Below are 22,389 nucleotides of genomic sequence, written 5' to 3'. Positions count from 1 at the left end.
TCCAGCCTGTTCACATGCCCCCCCCCATCCAGCCTGTTCACATGCCCCCCCCCATCCAGCCTGTTCACATGCCCCCCCCCATCCAGCCTGTTCACATGCCCCCCCCCATCCAGCCTGTTCACATGCCCCCCCCCATCCAGCCTGTTCACATGCCCCCCCCCATCCAGCCTGTTCACATGCCCCCCCCATCCAGCCTGTTCACATGCCCCCCCCATCCAGCCTGTTCACATGCCCCCCCCATCCAGCCTGTTCACATGCCCCCCCCATCCAGCCTGTTCACATGCCCCCCCCATCCAGCCTGTTCACATGCCCCCCCCATCCAGCCTGTTCACATGCCCCCCCCATCCAGCCTGTTCACATGCCCCCCCATCCAGCCTGTTCACATGCCCCCCCATCCAGCCTGTTCACATGCCCCCCCATCCAGCCTGTTCACATGCCCCCCCATCCAGCCTGTTCACATGCCCCCCCCATCCAGCCTGTTCACATGCCCCCCCATCCAGCCTGTTCACATGCCCCCCCATCCAGCCTGTTCACATGCCCCCCCATCCAGCCTGTTCACATGCCCCCCCATCCAGCCTGTTCACATGCCCCCCCATCCAGCCTGTTCACATGCCCCCCCATCCAGCCTGTTCACATGCCCCCCCATCCAGCCTGTTCACATGCCCCCCCATCCAGCCTGTTCACATGCCCCCCCATCCAGCCTGTTCACATGCCCCCCCATCCAGCCTGTTCACATGCCCCCCCATCCAGCCTGTTCACATGCCCCCCCATCCAGCCTGTTCACATGCCCCCCCATCCAGCCTGTTCACATGCCCCCCCATCCAGCCTGTTCACATGCCCCCCCATCCAGCCTGTTCACATGCCCCCCCATCCAGCCTGTTCACATGCCCCCCCATCCAGCCTGTTCACATGCCCCCCCATCCAGCCTGTTCACATGCCCCCCCATCCAGCCTGTTCACATGCCCCCCCATCCAGCCTGTTCACATGCCCCCCCATCCAGCCTGTTCACATGCCCCCCCATCCAGCCTGTTCACATGCCCCCCCATCCAGCCTGTTCACATGCCCCCCCATCCAGCCTGTTCACATGCCCCCCCATCCAGCCTGTTCACATGCCCCCCCATCCAGCCTGTTCACATGCCCCCCCATCCAGCCTGTTCACATGCCCCCCCATCCAGCCTGTTCACATGCCCCCCCATCCAGCCTGTTCACATGCCCCCCCATCCAGCCTGTTCACATGCCCCCCCATCCAGCCTGTTCACATGCCCCCCCATCCAGCCTGTTCACATGCCCCCCCATCCAGCCTGTTCACATGCCCCCCCATCCAGCCTGTTCACATGCCCCCCCATCCAGCCTGTTCACATGCCCCCCCATCCAGCCTGTTCACATGCCCCCCCATCCAGCCTGTTCACATGCCCCCCCATCCAGCCTGTTCACATGCCCCCCCATCCAGCCTGTTCACATGCCCCCCCATCCAGCCTGCTCATATACTCCCATCGTGCTCATATACCATCCTGGTATATGGCCTGTATCCTATAGCACAGAGAAAAAAATAAACGTTTATACTCACCTTTTCCTCACTCCCTGCAGCACCGATCACATCTTCCTCTCTGGCACGCTGATCTGTGTGTGTGGAGCCGTTCCCCTGCAATACGCGATGTCTTCCTGTCTGTGCCGATCAGCTGACCAGCTCAGCACAGATCAGCTGACCGGCACAGACAGGAAGTCATCGTGTGCAGCAGGGGGGCGGCTCCACACACGGGGACGGGTGAGTGCACTGATTCACTGCACCCCGCGCTGGTAATGACGCGTGGGGGGCAGTGAATACAGCCGCACATGATCACTCCAGGCTGTAATTGCCAGGGGTGATCATGCGGCCGGCTCTTTACTATGCGCGCGTCCCCGCTCGTCCTCCCGCCCACCTGTCAGTGCCGGCTTCAGCGCTGAGAGATGGGTGGGAGGATGGGCGTGCATATGTAATGAGCGGGCCCACGTGGTCACGGCAGGCGCTGCTGCTGCCTGCTCGTGCCCCCGATGACCCGCAGCACCCTCATTCCCAGCCGCAGCCCTATAGTCAGACCATAAGACGCACACCCCAAACTTTCCCCCAACATTTGGGGGAAAAAAAGTGCGTCTTATGGTCCGAAAAATACGGTAACTGCTGTCATTTTGATAAAATCAATGTTTCTCTGCTGCAGATCTAGCAAACAGCTCAGTAAGTGACAAATCACTGGAATCAGGGTCTCTTTCCCTATACTATGCTGCTCTTGGATGGGGTAGTAAAAATCTGGTGACAGATTCCCTTGAAATGATTGTATAATCAATTATTAATACACCTTCCCATAATAACTAAGCTTTATGAAATTGATCATAGTATTTTGTACTCACTAAAGAAAAATGATAGGTATCAACTTAGAGGTGTCAAAATCCCAAGTGTTTCTTCATTACTATACGACCTGTTGTGTGACTTCATACGTAATGTTACATGAAAGTTACTTTTGCCCTATGTGCCAGGTTTTATTTTGCATATTTTAAGCCAAAAAAAATAGAACACTAATGAAATCCTTCTCTCCAGCAAGACATTCAAAGTGATATCAAAAGTGAATAAAGCCCACAAAGAAGCTCCAATCAAAGGGGCTGGAAAACCTAAATGAATTACAAAATTGACGATAGTAAACCTGTGCTGCTTTTTCTGCTCAATGAGCCTTTCCTGAAGGAATCATTAGGAGTCCCACACAGGAATGACAGCATAAGGTGAAAAGATGCAGGATTTGGTCTCTGTATAGGAGGTAACTTGCTGCAGCAAAAACCTTCCTGCGTCGGTCTGTCTAAAATTGAGAGGCAAGGCTGAAGCTGCCACAATCATTGGAAAGGAGGAGGGGGGGACGGGGACATAGCCTGCACCATGTCTTTAAAAAAAAAAAACTTCAAATTTATTAATTCCAAGTAAAAAATGTTTTTTTTATATGGAATAAATCACTCCATATGCCTTACATGTTTCAGAGAAGAACTCCTTAATCATAGGCAAATATTGGTATTTGCCTATGATTAAGGAGTTCTTCTCTGAAACATATAAGGCATATGGAGAGATTGTTTTAGTCCATATAAGAAATTTTTTACTTGGAATTAATAAATTTGACTTTTTAAAGACATGGTGCTGGATAGGTTTCCCTCCCCTCCTCCTTTCCAATGATTGTGACAGCTGTGGACGCCAACCATGGATACAGTGCACCGACCCAGGTGGAATCTAGACACAGACTGGTGAGCTGGATATATTGTATTTGTTATTTTTTACTATGGCTGAAGCTGCCCCTTCTTACAGTTTACAGCTCCTGCATAGCAAGGAAATTATGGGAAAACACAAGCTTTAACCTCTTATCTGCCAGATCTCTAGGAGCTGGAACAACTACATACATACTGACGTGCACTAATCATGCTCTGTGCCCCAGCTTATTTCTTGAAGCGCACCTACAGTAGGTTATTGGGTTCCTTGAACGCTGGCAATTTACATTTCGTACTACTCATACAAGTTACCTTTAATGTTTTTAGGGATTATTTGGTTCCACTGCGGCTTGTATTCTTGCTGACTGATGTACTGACTGAATAGCCCATCTAGAGTAAAAAAAAAATATAAATAAATATTACAACACAAGTGGGAGATAAATAAGAATAATCTAAAGCTGCCCCAACCACACTGTGCACACCTTCAATAAGAATAATAAGGTGCAGCCAGATACCTCACGTCCTGTGGAATCAATGGTTCGGACATGTTCACATTCAACAAGTATAATCCCCACACATCTAACATTTACATTGGCAAAGAACAACCCCAAAAAGATAATTCTAGCTTCACCAAATGCCATCTATTTCAGCAGGAATTATAAGTCAGTGTGAAATTCAAATACTGGGGTTTGGTTTTTTGTTTTTTTGTTTTTTAAAGCAGTGTGCCCACCATGCGTTTTTAGTATCTCCCAGAGGGGCATCGCAGCTATGAGTCCCCTCACTGGCAGTAAGGAGAATTGTCTTCCTCCGTGGTCCCCACATAGCTTCTCATAAGCCAGATCAGATAACCATACGTTGCACTGAGGAGGGGCAATCACCCTGAAACACCGTGTCTGCAAATTGGGATTCTAATCTGGCATTAAATCCTAAATCTTATGAAAAGCCTTGTTTAAAAAGCCACTTATGACTTTTAGGTTTGCTACTTCCAATAGGTGGCGCTAGAGTTTGTCTCTTTCCTCACTGAAGGGACAATTTTAGTGAGGTTCAGACGCTGCATATTTTTGCTGCATCTAAGGCTGCTTTCACACTACGTTTTTTTTAACATGCCTCATGAACGTTTTTTGCTGCAAAAGTGGATCCTGTTTTTGTAAGAGAAACGCATGCAACCGCAAGTGTTACTTTACAGGATCCTGTCACTTGAAGTTTATGGGCGGGCATGGGAGTCATGTGATCAGGAGTGAGGGGAACTGAACGTGAGACTGGAAATTCAGACGTAGCTGGGTCAGAGTAGAGAGCAGAGGGGTCAGAGTAGAGAGCAGAGGGGTCAGAGTAGAGAGCAGAGGGGTCAGAGTAGAGAGCAGAGGTGTCAGTAGAGAGCAGAGGTGTCAGTAGAGAGCAGAGGGGTCAGAGTAGAGAGCAGAGGGGTCAGAGTAGAGAGCAGAGGGGTCAGAGTAGAGAGCAGAGGGGTCAGAGTAGAGAGCAGAGGGGTCAGAGTAGAGAGCAGAGGGGTCAGAGTAGAGAGCAGAGGGGTCAGAGTAGAGAGCAGAGGGGTCAGAGTAGAGAGCAGAGGGGTCAGAGTAGAGAGCAGAGGGGTCAGAGTAGAGAGCAGAGGGGTCAGAGTAGAGAGCAGAGGGGTCAGAGTAGAGAGCAGAGGGGTCAGAGTAGAGAGCAGAGGGGTCAGAGTAGAGAGCAGAGGGGTCAGAGTAGAGAGCAGAGGGGTCAGAGTAGAGAGCAGAGGGGTCAGAGTAGAGAGCAGAGGGGTCAGAGTAGAGAGCAGAGGGGTCAGTAGAGAGCAGAGGGGTCAGAGTAGAGAGCAGAGGGGTCAGAGTAGAGAGCAGAGGGGAGGGGAGAGAGACTGATCATGCCAGGCTGGTTTCTGGCCAAACAGGATCCTGTCTATCAGCATACCACCGTTCACATACGTTTGCATGCCGTTTAGTCAGGATCCAGCAACTTGCAGCATTTGGACGCAGCTCAAAAACGCAAAAACTGCAAGTCGCTGGATCCTGACTAAACAGCATGCAAACGCATGTGAACGCATGTTGACGCGAGTCCATTGCAAATGCATTGAAATGAAAACGCATTTGCACTGGATCCGTTTTTGCGTTAAAAAAACCCTTCAGGGTGCATGTTAAAAAAAAAAACCGTAGTGTGAAAGCAGCCTTCGGCTGCTTTCACACTACGTTTTTTTAACATCCGTCATGAACGTTTTTTTAACGCAAAAACGGATCCAGTGCAAATGCGTTTTCATTTCAATTCATTTGCAATGGACTTGCGTCAACATGTGTTCACCTGCGTTTGCGTGCGTTATAGTAAGGATCCAGCGACTTGCAGTTTAACTGTTTTCAAAAACGCTACTTGTAGCGTTTTTGAGCTGTGTCCAAATACTGCAAATTGCTGGATCCTGACTAAACAGCACGCAAACGCATGTGAACGCTGGCATGCTGATAGACAGGATCTTGCTTGCTCTACTGAGCATGCCCAGAAACCAGTCTCGCGTGATCAGTCCCCTCTCTCCCCCTCCCTCTCCTCTCTCCCCACCTCCCTCTCCCCCGCCTGAGAGTGGAGGACGCTCGTAACCGAGGTAAACATCGGGTAACCACGGTCTTAGTTACCCGATGTTTATCTTAGTTACGTGTGCAGGGAGCAGGCAGCCGGCTCCTAGCAGCTGCAGACACTCGTAACAAGGTAAACATCGAGTAACCACGCTCTCAGTTACCCGATGTTTACGTTGGTTACGTGTGCAGGGAGCCGGCTCCTAGCAGCTGCAGACACTCGTAACCAATGTAAATATCGGGTATCCAAGCAAGTTTACCTTTGTTACGAGCCAGCACAGCTGTCAGAAGCTGACTCCCAGTCTTTCACGTTCAGTTCCCCTCACTCCCGATCACATAACTCCAATGCCCGCCCATAAACTTAAAGTGACAGGATCCGCTTTTGCAGCAAAAAAACGTTCATGACGCATGTTAAAAAAAAAAAAAAACGTAGTGTGAAAGCAGCCTTACATTTCCAGAAAAGTGGAAGGGATTTCTAGAAATCTCATACCCACTGTAAATAGACCTGCGGTGCACGTTTCAAATTCACAACACGTCAATTACTCTTGCAGGTATGCGCTTTATGTGCATATTTTCCACATAAACTTACATTAGATGCAGAAATAAAATTAAAAAGTAGTAAAAAAAAAAAAAAATGTGTTTTAAGTATGTTTCCACTGATGAAATGCATCAATAATGCATGTAATCTGCACAGAAGTGTATCAAATACCAGGAAGTATGAAAAAAGTAAAATTTGCTCCGTTTAAAATATGGCATTATAACAAAAGAAAACTGCAGCGTCAATAACTAAATAGAAACCCAAGTAACCTAATTTACATAATAGAAGCAGAAATTCTGCAATCAAATACTAACCAAAAGCTCATTGTGGGAATATAGCCTTCAAAATGGCCGATCTCTACCCCTTCACTGGCAACAATCAACTATATTGACAGAATAACCATTAATAAGACTGGTTGCACCTATATCACCTGTTTCCACAGGGTGATGTGTTGCAGAGAATGATCATTCTTACTCTACCATAAACTAATTACCGTATTTTTCGCACTTTTTTTTCCTCCAAATGTTGGGGGAAAGTTGGGGGTGAGTCTTATGGTCTGACTGTGGCTGCAGGGAATGAGGGTGCTGCGGTGGAGCGGGTCATCGGGGGCAGGAGCACGTGACCACGTGGGCCCGCTCATTTAATATGCACGCCAATCCTCCCGCCCATCATCTCTCAGCGCTGAACCCGGCGCTGACAGGTGGGCGGGGTGATGGGCAGGGATAAACAGTCGTCCCGCATGATCACCCCTGGCAACTGCAGCCTGGAGTGATCATGTGCGGCTTTATTTACTGCTCCCCGCGCATCATCATCAGCGCGGGGGGCAGTGAATCAGTACACATTACTCACTGTTCCCCTGCAGCATCGCGATCTCCTGTCTGTGCCGGTCAGCTGACTTGCGTGGAGACTAGCGGCGCGCACAGCGATGACGTCATCACTGTGCGCACGTGTCCACACGCAGCTGCCGGCACAGACCACCGGAGGACAACGCGATGCTGCAGGGGAACGGGAACGGCTCCAATCAGCGGTGCTGCCGCTGACAGACGGTAAGAGCAACGGTGCTGCAGGGAGTGAGGTGAGGTAAGGCAAGTATGAATGTTCATTTTTTTTTATGTGCCACAGGATGCGGCCCTACACCAGGATGATGGGGGGTATATGAGCAGGACGGGGAGTATATGAGCAGGACGGGGAGTATATGAGCAGGACGGGGAGTATATGAGCAGGACGGGGAGTATATGAGCAGGACGGGGAGTATATGAGCAGGACGGGGAGTATATGAGCAGGACGGGGAGTATATGAGCAGGACAGGGAGTATATGAGCAGGACGGGGAGTATATGAGCAGGACGGGGAGTATATGAGCAGGACGGGGAGTATATGAGCAGGACGGGGAGTATATGAGCAGGACATTACACCATAACAGTGTCAGCAGCAGATCCTCGCCCCATAAGTGTGTCAGCCCACATTTTTTGTTTAAAATTTTATTTTCCCATTTTCCTCCTCTAAAACCAGGGTGCGTCTTATGGTCCGGTGCGTCTTATAGTCCGAAAAATACGGTATTCATTTTTCCTTTTCGCTGGTGATGGTGGACATGATTACAAGGGCCAATAGTTGGCAATGAGTGTTCCTATATATGAATGTTAATTATTTTCCTCCCTAACCGCACCACAGGATGAAAGCGGTGCTGAAAAAGTATGAAACCGGCGGATGGGGAGTATAACATTAGGGGCAGGGGACTTCCATTTAAAAGCACCAGTTCAGCGCTGAAAACAAACGCTTGAGTGGAGCTTTAGGGTAAGTTCACACAGTGCGTTTTTAGCGGCGTTTTTCGGGTGCGTTTTTGGCCTCAAAACTGCATGACTTTGCTTCCCCAGCAAAGTCTATGAGTTTTCATTTTTGCTGTCCGCACACAACTTTTTTTTTTAAGCTGCGTTTTTGAGCTAAAAAAAAAAAAAAAATGGACGTGTCAATTCTTTCCTGCGTTTTCCCCCCATGAAATACATTGGAAAAACGCAGCAAAACGCAAAGATCAAAAATGCAGCAAAACACAGCAAAAACACATGCGTTTTTTGCCGTTTTTTTTGCCGCTTGTGCGTTTTTAGCGGCCAAAAACGCACAAAAACGCATCGTGTGCACATAGCCTTAAACACATTTTCATTTTCTACATCGGTAGCCATAGATTTCCACTTCTAGTATACCTGCCTGTCCACTGACCCTTTAAAGGGAACCAATCACCAGGATTTTCATATATAACCTATAGCCGTGCTATACTGGCACCATCAGGCTCATTCTATTCATACCTTTAGTTGTTTAGTTCAGCTCGGATGTATAGGTTTTGAAATCCAAGAAAGTAAAGTTTATAAAATCAGCAGCTTCTTGAGTGACAGCAGCTGAGCAGATAATAGCTGGGGGAGGAATTCATACTTATCCCCTCCTGCTGTTAGAATTAAAGGAGTGGTTCACCCATATTTTTTATTGGCTAGATAGATATTATATTGAGAAACAATGTTTCTCTCAAATACCTCATGTTGGCAATAGTGCCTGTGAGAGGCGCTATATCAGACCGCTGTTCCCCGCTCCGTGACCTCAGAGATCCGGTGACGTCACGTCAAGTTCCTGACACCGCAGCCGGCCACAGTGTCCCTGAGTGATGGGCTATGGGCGGTATTTCACCGCTCGTCACAGCCCATCAGCTCCCTCCTCCCTCACAGCAGAGCGCTGCAAGGAGACATGCTGAGCTGTGACAATGACAGCTGTGACAGCTCAGTGAGTCAGGAAGACTGGGGCCAGCCACAGGTATGTGACGTGTCCGGAACTTGACGTGACGTCACCGGATCCCCGAGGTCACGGAGCGGGGAACAGCGGTCTGATATAGTGCCTCTCACAGGCACTATTGCCCACACAAGGTATTTGAAAGAAACCTTGTTTCTCAATATAATATGATCTAGACAAAAAAAAAAATATGGGTGAACCACATTTTTAACATAAGTATGATACAATCGACCTAGCAGGACCTGTGGTGGGGACATACCCATATGACTAGAAGGGACGGGGCCTCAGCCAATAGGAAAATGTTGCTTCATGATAGCGTTCTTGGCTGAGGCCCTGACCCTTCTCGTCACAAGAGTATGACCTCACCACAGGTCCTGGAAGAGAAAAGTTACATCGATTGTATAATACTTGTACTAATTCTAACAGGGGGAGGGGATAATGAATACCCCCCCCAGATATTATCTGCTCTTCAGCTGCTGTCAGTCAAGCAGCTGCCGATTTTATAAACTTCACTTTCTTGGATTTCAAAACCTAAACATCCGAGCTGACCAATACAGGTATGTAGAGAATCAGCATGATAGTGCCAGTATAGCACTGGCTTTAGGTTATATATGAAAATCCTGGTGATTGGTTCCCTTTAAGAATGGAGGAGTCTTGAGAGGTGAGCTTCTTGTGTAGTATCGAAAACTCATGTGTCAGACTAGCCTCTAATCTCACTGGGTATGCACAAATTACGCATATGACTAAAACAAACTACAGAGGTATCTGGCCACTTGGCTCATACAAGCATAAAGACATATGTACATCTACTTTGTTAGGCATCTTATTTATAAACTAATATCTCCAAAGGTTAATTAAAACTGCAAACAGTGTTACTACCATTTACAGCCTTTTCAATCAGCTCCTCGCTGCCATCAAAGTCTCCTTTCAGTACTAGCTTGTCATGCAACTCCGTTAGCATTGGGTGCTCTAGGGCTATTCTTGTTTTCTTCTGTAAAGACTCAAAAGCCTCTGTGTAGTTGTGCTGGCGGAAGTGCTTCAGACAAAGGCGAATGGCTTCCTGTTCACGGTACTACTGGAACAAGGAGAAGAAGGAGCAGATTTACTATAATACAAATAACACAAAATTCAGTCGCCGGACAAGACCTCAACGATTACAGCAAAAAACTCTCATACATGAAAGTTACACAAAGGCAAAGAAACCCATCATAATAATGCAAAGTATCTTTTCCTTGCCTAGTGGTGCACTCACGATCTCCAACTAGGGTTCTGGTAGCCTACACTAATTCTGATGACAAGAGCAGCACATCATGCAGCATGCCTTTTGCTGTCAACAATATCTTTACACCAAAGTACTGCATTAAAATGAACTGTCTGGTATTCTCTTTATAAAGTTCAAAAACTAATGTGGCAGAGCCATCAATAGAGGATAGAGAAAAAAAAATGTATATATTTAAAGGAGGATGGCTACTATTAAAAACAGTGTGAATGGCCACTATGGTTTTGGATGTACTTTTTCTGGGGGGGAATAAAAAATAGCAAATATTGTACAATACTGATGGTAGCACACACCATAATCATTGCACCAACAGAGCTAATATTACATTAATAATATTACTTAAATTCACATTAATATTAATAAATTCAAATCGTGTCATCATACTTGCACAAGTGCGGTGTTTGCGCATGCGCGAGATTATGGTCGGGTACGAGGATGACGCCGGGGACGTCATGCACATTCCCAACCATAATCTCACGCATGCGCAAACACCGCACTGGCTCGCGCGAGGGCGAACTGCGCGAGCCGTGGAAATAACTGCACAGACGCGAGATTTGGCCAAGCAGCATGCATGATGATGACGGCAGCATCGTCATGACGTCAATGATGAAAGGAAGATGGCGAAGAAGGAAACAAGGACAGGAGACGAAAATAAGCACGCCCATCTGAACCCCACAGGTCATTAGCATACCGAACGGTCAGGTTTTATAAAGTTATATTCAGGATTTGCAAGGGGAGTAAGGGCACAAGGTGCACCTTCATAGAATACAGCCCACGAGCTGCAAAAGGTGACACTTGGTTTCATAGTGAAAAAACTGGTGACAGGTTCCCTTTAAGAAGTCACATTCCCTCACAGGCAAGGTTATGGTTAAGGAATAAAAAAATATTTTAATAATTTAAAACTAATTGTGGCCATTTACGATTAGTCTTCAGACCTTTTCTATTTCTACAGGTTAAGGAAACATACCATATACACTCTAGTATAAGCTGACTCAAGTATAAGCCTAGGTTGGGAAATGCAGTAGCTACTGGTAAATTTCAAAACTAAAATTTAAACACCAATAAAATGTAATGTGCCCCATCCTGTAGTATTGTGCCCCATCCTTGTGCCCTGTAGTAATGTGTCCCCTTCTTGTCCTTTATTATACCATTGTTCACATACACAAAAAAAATAAAATCATTCTCACTTGTCCTCAGTTCCTGTGGTGTCCTCTTAACTGCTTCTTGTGCACCACAGGCACATAGACCCCTCGATTATGGCATCCAATGCACGGTGCAGCTGCTGCAGTCATCCCTTCACTGCAGTTGAATGCTTTGCAGCACCGCAAAGCATACAAAAGCAGTAACGCGATGATTGTAGACGTAGAGTCGGCCCCGGAAACCGGCCGCAATCATAGAGGTGTCTATGTTCGGTAGTCCGCAAGAAGCGGGAAAGAGGACACCATGGGAGCAGAGGACAGGTGAGAATTTTTTGTGGGAACCGCATTCAAGTATAAGCCGAGGGGTTGGGGGGGGCGCGTTTTCAACATTAAAAAAAATTAGTCTGAAAAACTGACTTATACTCAAGTATATATGGTACTTTGAGAAGCAGAGCAGAGCGTGTTCGTTCCTTCCTGAACTGCGACCCTAGAATGACAAGCTCTCATCCTAGAAGTGTGTATAGAGAAACCTGTATCTAAGGGAACAGGGTGGGGTTTGAGCTGCCAGGGACAGTCGCTGAGTAGTCATCCAAGGTGCATAGTTACAGATTGCTTTTAAAAAGGTTTTTTTCCTGAGCAACAGCTATTCAGAATAAAATGTACATGGCTGTAACAATGCTGCCAGTGTCTGAATCATATGGCTAGTAGTTGGGGCAAGGCGAAGCAGCTGTCAGGTTGCCATTAAGTCTATATAGTCAAAAGTTCAAATGCACACATACCTTGCTGTACCAATGTAGACAGGGTTGTACCACATCTGGATCATCAATGCCGTTGATTTCAACGTACCAAATACTAAAGTTAAAACTTGGACCCCATGACAACAGAGGCACTAGAAGAATACATAATGAGATTAGATAAAGAAATCTGAACATACCCAACTTGAAAGCTACAATTTAAAAAACCCTGTAGCATGAATAGTCTGCTTGCAATTGTTTTAAAAGGAGCCCACGTCATACAGCTTCCAGAGGAGCAACATAACACATGTACAGCATTGTTCCCTATGGTGGCAACTATACTATGCCAAAATTATATGATTCAATATGCTGCATACGGACACAGATTATGTATCAAAATCAATGCAACAAATCCTGCCCACGCCTACCAAGTAACGCAAATTTAATAGAGGATTCAAATTAAATACCTATTTTAATGAAACGGCACGGGAACATCTGCTCGTCAATTTTATGCTTCAATGTGAAGGTCTCCTTGTTGTAATCATTCTTTAGGCCACTGAAATAGGAAATATTATATACACTGGATTAGTGAAAGAATACAAGCCTGGAGATGCTTAATGTGATGCTGTATTACACTATGCCTCTTACTACTATTCAAGGAACTTTACTATCCTTACACTAGTAAAGTGCTAAATATTTGTCAGCAAAACAGGATATTAACACTAGAACTACTGGACTCGTGACACCTATATAGAAATACATGGTGCAAAGTAGTCAAAATGACTACCTCAGTAGTTCTAGTGTTAAAGGCCCAGCCACACAACGACTTACCAGCGATCCTGAAAACGATGCGACCTGATAGGGATCGCTGGTAAGTCGTTGGGAGGTCGCAGGTGAGATGTCACACAGTCAGATCTTACCAGCGATGCAGGAACGATACAGGTTGCAGTAGTGACCTGTATAACGATCTCAGCAGTCACTGTGACCCTGTCACACAGTGTCAAACACAGCGATGTGTCCTGCCCAGCAGGACATCACCTTTGAAGAAAATGGCCTGGACCATTCTGCAACGACAGCGATCTCACAGCAGGGGCCTGATCGCTGGTAGGTGTCACACATAACAAGATCGCTAACAGGATCGCTACTGCGTCACAGAAACCGTGACTCAGCTGCGATCTCGCTAGTAATCTCGTTATGTGTGACAGTACCTTAAGACCAAGGCAAAGAGATTAGACAGTTGTGCAGAAGAGCTGGTTGAATCACTGCTTACTTCTGTACAGATTATGCTGTAAAATACTAACTGGTTGGAGATAGTCTAAATTTCTTTATTCCCCATTAAAATGGTACTCTGTGGGAGAAAAAAAAACAAAAAAACAAACAACTTATACTATCCCTGCCCTCACATTGACGCTGAGCTGGCCACGGCTGTTCTAGTATCTTTAGATCACTTGTAAATCAATACTAGCTGCTCCTCACAGCTCACCCCTCCCGCATGGGACGTTACGTCACAGACCAGTGTAAAGTTCCATTCTGCAGCAGAGAACAGGTGGCATGGGTACAGGATCCATCCTCTTCCTACATGTCAGCTTCCTGATACTTTGTTCTATACAGTCTTTGAACAGAGTTCGTTGTGGGGGCTGGCAGGTAGGAAGAGCACAAAGCTGGCGGCCATGCCCCCTGTTCTCAGACTCTATAGAAGTAGTATCCGGAAGCTGGCAGGTAAGAAGAGGATGGATTCTGCCAACACCCCCCTGTTCTAAGACTGCATAGAAGCAGGTATCCGGGGGCTGGCAGGTAGGAAGAGGACGGATCCTGTGGTCATGCCACTTGTTCTCTGCTGCAGCATGGAGCTTTACATTGGTCTGTGACATAACGTCCTATACGAGAGGGGTGAGTGGAGAGGAACAGCTAGCATTGATTTACAAGTGATCTAAAAGACACTAGAACTGCAGTACCCAGCTCAGCTTCATAGTGTATGAGTGAGAAAACAAGGAGGACAAGGAGTTTTAAAGGTACAAAGTTAAAAAGTGATTTTTATTAGGACAAATACATTAAAAAATAGAATTGTGCATTTTTCCATAAGACACAGTTAGAGTACAGTATTAACAGTAAATACGAATAGTACAAAAGAATGGTATAATGGGTACACAAATGAGAGTGAACCTGATAAACGCCCTAAACAGGATGACCCAAAGAGTGCAGGCCGAAATAACGGCTAAAGATAAAGGTCAAACAAAGTAGAACCTGGGCGCCAGGTCCACAAACACCTGCAGGTGGTGGGCGATGGAAGTGGCAGGCAAAGGTGACCGGATGTAAGTCCGAAAAATAGGGGCTGATCATTAAATATGAGGCTGGCAAAAGGGTCAGCATTAATGCCTAGGGCGCCGGTACAAAATGCATAATGACCGGAAGTACGTCCAAATGCTTAGACCTAAGAAAATTGCCAGGTAAACGGCTAACAGAGAGGTAGCAATAATACCGAGGACGCCGGAGCACAATGCCGACCGGATGTACGCCCAAAAGCCTATGCTACTGCTGATCGCCGAGTGCCAGTTAGAAGAAGGGAATTTTGTTTACTTACCGTAAATTCCTTTTCTTCTAGCTCCAATTGGGAGACCCAGACAATTGGGTGTATAGCTACTGCCTCCGGAGGCCACACAAAGTATTACACTTAAAAGTGTAAGGCCCCTCCCCTTCTGGCTATACACCCTCCCGTGGGATCACGGGCTCCTCAGTTTTAGTGCAAAAGCAAGAAGGAGGAAAGCCAATAACAGGTTTAAAGACAAATTCAATCCGAAGAAACATCGGAGAACTGAAACCATTCAACATGAACAACATGTGTACCCGAAAAAAACAAAAATCCCTAAGAAAACAGGGCGGGTGCTGGGTCTCCCAATTGGAGCTAGAAGAAAAGGAATTTACGGTAAGTAAACAAAATTCCCTTCTTCTTTGTCGCTCCTAATTGGGAGACCCAGACAATTGGGACGTCCAAAAGCAGTCCCTGGGTGGGTAAAAGAATACCTCGTGATAGGGCCGTCAAACAGCCCTGTCCTACAGGTGGGCAACCGCCGCCTGAAGGACTTGTCTACCTAGGCTGGCGTCCGCCGAAGCGTAGGTATGCACCTGATAATGCTTGGTAAAGGTGTGCAGACTCGACCAGGTAGCCGCCTGGCACACCTGCTGAGCCGTAGCCTGGTGCCGTAATGCCCAGGACGCACCCACGGCTCTGGTAGAATGGGCCTTCAGCCCTGAAGGAACCGGAAGCCCCGCAGAACGGTAGGTTTCAAGAATTGGTTCCTTGATCCACCGAGCCAGGGTGGATTTGGAAGCTTGCGACCCTTTACGCTGACCAGCGACAAGGACAAAGAGTGCATCCGAGCGGCGTAAGGGCGCCGTGCGGGAAATGTAGATCCTGAGTGCTCTGACCAGATCCAACAAATGCAAACCTTTCTCAAATTGATGAACTGGATGAGGACACAAGGAAGGTAATGTGACATCCTGATTGAGATGAAAGGGGGATACCACCTTAGGGAGAAACTCAGGAATCGGACGTAGAACCACCTTGTCCTGGTGAAACACCAGGAAGGGAGATTTGCATGAGAGCGCCGCTAGCTCGGACACTCTCCGAAGAGACGTGACCGCTACTAGAAAGGCCACTTTCTGTGAAAGACGAGAAAGGGAAACATCCTTCATAGGCTCGAATGGCGGCTTCTGGAGAGCAATTAGAACCTTGTTCAGATCCCAGGGCTCTAACGGCCGCTTGTAAGGAGGGACGATATGACAAACTCCTTGCAGGAACGTGCGTACCTGAGTAAGTCGTGCTAGGCGTTTCTGAAAAAATACAGATAGCGCTGAGACTTGTCCTTTAAGGGAGCTGAGCGACAAACCTTTTTCCAACCCGGATTGCAGGAAGGAAAGAAAAGTAGGCAATGCAAAAGGCCAGGGAGAAACTCCCTGAGCAGCGCACCAAGATAAGAATATCTTCCACGTCCTGTGGTAGATCTTGGCGGAGGATGGTTTTCTAGCCTGTCTCATGGTGGTAATAACCTTTCGAGATAATCCTGAAGACGCTAGGATCCAGGACTCAATGGCCACACAGTCAGGTTCAGGGCCGCAGAATTCAGGTGGAAAAACGGCCCTTGAGATAGCAAGTCTGGTCGTTCTGGTAGTGCCCATGGTTGGCCTACCGTGAGGTGCCACAGATCTGGGTACCACGATCTCCTCGGCCAGTCTGGAGCGACGAGGATGGCGCGACGGCAGTCGGCCCTGATCTTGCGCAGCACTCTGCGTAACAATGCCAGAGGTGGGAACACATAAGGTAGCCGGAATTGCGACCAATCTTGAACTAAGGCGTCTGCCGCCAGAGCTCGGTGATCGTGAGACCGTGCCATGAAAGCCGGGACCTTGTTGTTGTGCCGTGACGCCATCAGGTCGACGTCCGGCATCCCCCAGCGGCGACAGATCTCCTGAAACACGTCCGGGTGAAGGGACCATTCCCCTGCGTCCATACCCTGGCGACTGAGGAAGTCTGCTTCCCAGTTTTCCACGCCTGGGATGTGAACTGCGGATATGGTGGAAGCCGTGTCTTCCACCCACGTCAGAATCCGTCGGACTTCCTGGAAGGCTTGCCGACTGCGTGTTCCACCTTGGTGGTTGATGTACGCTACCGCTGTGGAGTTGTCCGACTGAATTCGGATCTGCTTGCCTTCCAGCCACTGCTGGAAGGCTTGTAGGGCAAGATACACTGCTCTGATTTCTAGAACATTGATCTGAAGGGTGGACTCTTCCTGAGTCCACGTCCCTTGAGCCCTGTGGTGGAGAAACACTGCTCCCCACCCTGATAGACTCGCGTCTGTCGTGACTACCTCCCAGGATGGGGGTAGAAAGGACTTTCCTTTCGACAAAGCGGTGGGAAGAAGCCACCACCGAAGAGATTCCTTGGCCGCCTGAGAAAGGGAGACGTCTCTGTCGAGGGACGTCGACTTCCCGTCCCATTGGCGGAGAATGTCCCATTGTAGTGGACGGAGATGAAACTGCGCGAAAGGGACTGCTTCCATTGCTGCTACCATCTTCCCTAGGAAGTGCATGAGGCGTCTCAAGGGGTGAGACTGGCCTTGAAGGAGAGATTGCACTCCTGTCTGTAGTGAACGCTGTTTGTCCAGCGGAAGCTTCACTATCGCTGAGAGAGTATGAAACTCCATGCCAAGATATGTTAGCGATTGGGTCGGAGTTAGATTTGACTTTGAAAAGTTGATGATCCACCCGAAACTCTGGAGAGTCTCCAGCGCAACGTTCAGGCTGTGTTGGCATGCCTCTTGAGAGGGTGCCTTGACAAGTAGATCGTCCAAATACGGGATCACAGAGTGACCTTGAGAGTGCAGGACTGCTACTACTGCTGCCATGACCTTGGTGAAGACACGTGGGGCTGTCGCCAGCCCGAAAGGCAGAGCTACGAACTGAAGGTGTTCGTCTCCTATAACAAAGCGTAGAAAACGCTGGTGCTCTGGAGCAATCGGCACGTGGAGATAAGCATCCTTGATGTCTATAGATGCTAGGAAATCTCCTTGAGACATTGAGGCGATGACGGAGCGAAGGGATTCCATTCGGAACCGCCTGGTTTTTACGTGCTTGTTGAGCAGTTTTAGATCCAGAACGGGACGGAATGACCCGTCCTTTTTTGGCACCACAAACAAGTTGGAGTAAAAACCGTGACCTTGTTCCCGAAGAGGAACGGGGGTCACCACTCCTTCCGCTTTTAGAGTGGACACCGCTAGCCGCAGAGCATCGGCTCGGTCGGGAGGTGGAGAAGTTCTGAAGAAGCGAGTTGGAGGACGAGAGCTGAACTCTATCCTGTACCCGTGAGACAGAATGTCTCTCACCCAACGGTCTGTGACCTGTGGCAGCCAAATGTCGCCAAAGCGGGAGAGCCTGCCACCGACCGAGGATGCGGAGAGAGGAGGCCGAAAGTCATGAGGAAGCCGCCTTGGTAGCGGGTCTTCCAGCTGTCTTTTTTGGGCGTGACTGAGTCCGCCAAGAATCTGAGCTCCTCTGATCCTTTTGAGTCCTTTTGGACGAGGAGAATTGGGACCTGCCTGAGCCTCGAAAGGACCGAAACCCCGACTGTCCTCTCCTCTGTTGGGGTTTATTTTGTCTGGGCTGAGGTAAAGATGAATCTTTACCCTTGGAGTGTTTAATGATTTCATCTAAGCGCTCCCCAAACAGTCGGTCACGAGAAAATGGCAAACTGGTTAAACACTTTTTGGAAGCAGAATCTGCCTTCCATTCTCTTAACCACAAGGCTCTGCGTAAAACTACGGAGTTGGCGGACGCCACTGCCGTACGGCTCGTAGAGTCTAGGACAGCATTAATCGCGTAAGACGCAAATGCAGACATTTGAGAGGTTAAGGGTGCCACCTGCGGAGCAGATGTACGTGTGACCGTGTCAATCTGTGTAAGACCAGCTGAAATAGCTTGGAGTGCCCATACGGCTGCGAATGCTGGAGCAAACGACGCGCCGATAGCTTCATAGATGGATTTCAACCAGAGCTCCATCTGCCTGTCAGTGGCATCTTTAAGTGCCGCCCCATCTTCCACTGCAACTAAGGATCTAGCTGCAAGCCTGGAGATTGGAGGATCCACCTTGGGACACTGGGTCCAGCCCTTGACCACGTCCGGGGGAAAAGGATAACGTGTATCCTTAAGCCGTTTGGAAAAACGCTTATCCGGATAAGCGTGGTGTTTCTGGATTGCCTCTCTAAAGTCAGAGTGGTCCAGAAATACACTTAATTTACGCTTGGGATACCTGAAATGGAATTTCTCCTGCTGTGAAGCTGTCTCCTCCACAGGAGGAGCAGGGGGAGAAATGTCCAACATTTTATTGATGGACGCTATAAGATCATTCACTATGGCGTCACCATCTGGTGTATCCAAATTGAGAGCGGTCTCAGGATCAGAATCCTGATCAGCTATCTCCGCCTCATCATACAGAGAGTCCTGCTGGGACCCTGACCAGTGTGATGAAGTCGAGGGCCGCTCATAGCGAGCTCGTTTAGGCTGTCTGGGACTGTCGTCCGTGTCAGAGCCATCACCCTGGGATGCAAGAGACACCCCCGGATCCCGGAGCTGTTCCGACTGAGGGGGACCAGGGAGCAATGAGTTAACAGTGTCCATGGCCTGAATTACTGGTCTAGACTGCAATGTTTCAAGAATTTTAGTCATAGTCACAGACAATCTGTCAGCAAAGACTGCAAACTCCGTCCCTGTCACCTGGACAGTATTCACAGGAGGTTCTGCCTGGGTCACCTCCAGCAGAGGCCCCGGCCGAGCTAAGTGCCACAGGGGCCGAGCACTGCACACAGTGGGGGTCAGTGGAACCTGCCGGTAGAACAGCCCCACAAGCGGTACAAGCAGCATAGAAAGCCTGTGCCTTGGCACCTTTGCTTTTTGCGGTCGACATGCTGTTGTGTCCTCTGAGAAATCTAGGAGGGTATATAGGAGAGAATCCCCAGCGACCGTACAGTGCAATGTAAAGCTGCAAGCATAAAATACAAATATACACTTCGGCACCAGTGGGGGTCAGCCCTTGAGGGCAGCTTACCGCCCGCTGAAAAGCGGGTGTGTGGGCACCAGAATCCCGTGTCTGGGTCTCCCAGTCTCCTCTCTCCAGCTCAGACTGCACACAGGAATGGCTGCCGGCGTCCTGTGAAGAGGGGCGGACCGTGGGCGTGCCTCAAACAAAGTGCGGGAAACTGGCGTCCCACTGTGCCCAGTGTGAGGGCTGGAGTATGCAAAGCAGACTCCAGCCCTCTGCGCTGACGTTCTGTACAGCGTCCCGCCCTTCCCCTGACTGGCAGGCCTGGGGGCGGGAACGAAACGAAACTAGGCCGCAAAAAGCCGGGGACTCGAGTAATAAGCGCGGCCGTGATATATGCACGGCCAGCGCGGAAGTCCCCGGCGCACCACAAGTCCCAGCCGCGCCGCAGCGAAAAAACTGACAACAGCGGCCGCGCGGCAGTTTCAAATACATGTCCCCTCTCAGCAAAGCTGTAGATAGGAATGGCACCAGCGCGCAGCGCTGTTGTCCCCGGCGCACTAACACACCCAGCAACGCTGCGGTGTGCGCGCGATATGTACGGGGACACAGAGTACCTTGACGTAGCAGGGCCTGTCCCTGACGATACTCCGCTCCATTCCAGCAGATTCTCCAGGGGCTGTGGATGGAGCACGGTCTCAGTGCCTGGAGACCGGTAAAATCCCACTTCACCCAGAGCCCTAAGGGGGATGGGGAAGGAAGCAGCATGTGGGCTCCAGCCTCCGTACCCGCAATGGGTACCTCAACCTTAACAAACACCGCCGACAAAAAGTGGGGTGAGAAGGGAGCATGCTGGGGGCCCTAGTATGGGCCCTCTTTTCTTCCATCCGACATAGTCAGCAGCTGCTGCTGACTAAACAGTGGAGCTATGCGTGTATGTGTGCCTCCTTCGCACAAAGCATGAAAACTGAGGAGCCCGTGATCCCACGGGAGGGTGTATAGCCAGAAGGGGAGTGGCCTTACACTTTTAAGTGTAATACTTTGTGTGGCCTCCGGAGGCAGTAGCTATACACCCACTTGTCTGGGTCTCCCAATTAGGAGCGACAAAGAAAAATTATATCAGCGGTGATACCTGGGACGCCGGCAACCAAAGCCTGCAGGAAGGAATACTCCACGTGGAGGACCCGACGTACGTTTCGCAAAGGATTATGGTCGCTTATTCATGGGTAAGTTTGTATGTGCTTCGCAGGACCTTTTTGTATCCACGGTAACGGTCACATGACCGCAATCATAACCAATGAAAATGGACTGATACGGCGCATGTGCGGGCGCGTCACCACATCATAAACACCCCGGACGGCGTCAGAGACCACGTGTGCGCCCAGGAACCCACAGGTAACCATGGGAACGGACGCACACTGGAAACATACAGACGCCGCAGGGGGGCAGGAGGGGGTGACGCCACCCGGACATGCGCACTTCCAAAATCACCAAATGTATTGGACAGCCAAAAGAGAAGACAAATATCATATACATGAAAAAAAGAAAATATTTCACAAATATACATTTTAAATGTAATACATGATGTCAAAAATGAGTGAAGGAGATCCAAGAATATGGTTTCCATAGATGTTCAAAGTTGATCCCAATATAGATTTGTAATATGAATATTGACTTTTGGTTAAATGGATATCCGAGATCAAGTCCATAGGAGGTAGAGGAATAGACCAAATAAAAATGTCCATCAACAATTTTATGGATACTGCAAAGCACAAGCAAAGAAAATGCATATATCAATAAAGTGAAAGATTTAAAAAAAGCATGTAAAATATTAAAAATTGTGTATAAAACACAAAGGAGCACCCAGAATCATATGATGATAATGCAGCAATTTATAAAAAGGAAGAGAAACTCAAATTTTCATTAAGTCCCCTAGGACTCAGAGTATCAAGTGCCACTATCCATTTTGCCTCCTTTTGTGCCAATATTTTCTTCATATTGCCACCTCTGATACCCCCATGTATCACATCGATCCCAAGAAATCTGAGGCATCGAGCGTCGCAGTCATGGAATAGTCGAAAATGTCGGGGTAAAGTTTTTAAAGAAGCCACATCCTCCACCGTCCTCGCTGCGCAAATGTCTCTCACGTGCTCGCGGATCCTCACTCGAAGTTCCCTTGAAGTGAGGCCAATATAGATTTTTGAGCACCCACATGTGGCATAATAGATAACATAAGAACTGCCACATGAGATGTATTCATTGATGTGGAAAGTCTGCGTTCCATCACTGGATTTAAATATAGAGCACCGGGAGACATTTGCGCATGCAAGGCAATGGCCACAAGGATATGACCCCTTGATCGGACGGCTATATCCAAATAGGCCACCAATCTTGGGGGCATAATGACTTTGAACGAGCAAATCCCTAAGATTCTTGGATCGTCTAGGGGTCATCAATGGGCGTTCAGAGAGGCATGAGGATAGTCCTGTCTCAGACTTAAGAATAGGTCAGTGCTTGGTCATTATTTTACGCATAATATCCCACTCAGAATTAAAAGTGGAGATATAGCGAACTGGTCCACCTCTTGCATTGGCCATTCTCCTAGTAGATTTTTGTAATAATTG

At 48.4% G+C, this 22,389-nt stretch overlaps 1 protein-coding gene across 1 annotated transcript in view; it reads right to left on the bottom strand.

Moving 5' to 3' along the window:
• The window catches only part of MKLN1 (muskelin 1), a 120,679-nt gene that overhangs the window by 51,071 nt on the left and 47,219 nt on the right, over nt 1–22,389 (bottom strand). Inside the window, exons 4-7 of the mRNA XM_075345345.1 lie at nt 12,702–12,790; nt 12,280–12,389; nt 9,962–10,154; nt 3,532–3,609 (exon numbers count right to left, since the gene is read on the bottom strand). Of these exons, the coding sequence (XP_075201460.1) occupies nt 3,532–3,609; nt 9,962–10,154; nt 12,280–12,389; nt 12,702–12,790 (470 nt within the window). The remainder of the gene's footprint in view (nt 1–3,531; nt 3,610–9,961; nt 10,155–12,279; nt 12,390–12,701; nt 12,791–22,389) is intronic.

The sequence above is a fragment of the Anomaloglossus baeobatrachus genome, chromosome 4, assembly GCF_048569485.1.
Source record: "Anomaloglossus baeobatrachus isolate aAnoBae1 chromosome 4, aAnoBae1.hap1, whole genome shotgun sequence".
Lineage (NCBI taxonomy): Eukaryota > Metazoa > Chordata > Amphibia > Anura > Aromobatidae > Anomaloglossus > Anomaloglossus baeobatrachus.
The sequence above is the reverse complement of the archived record's forward strand: the minus strand, read 5'-3'. Positions and strand labels throughout refer to the sequence as shown.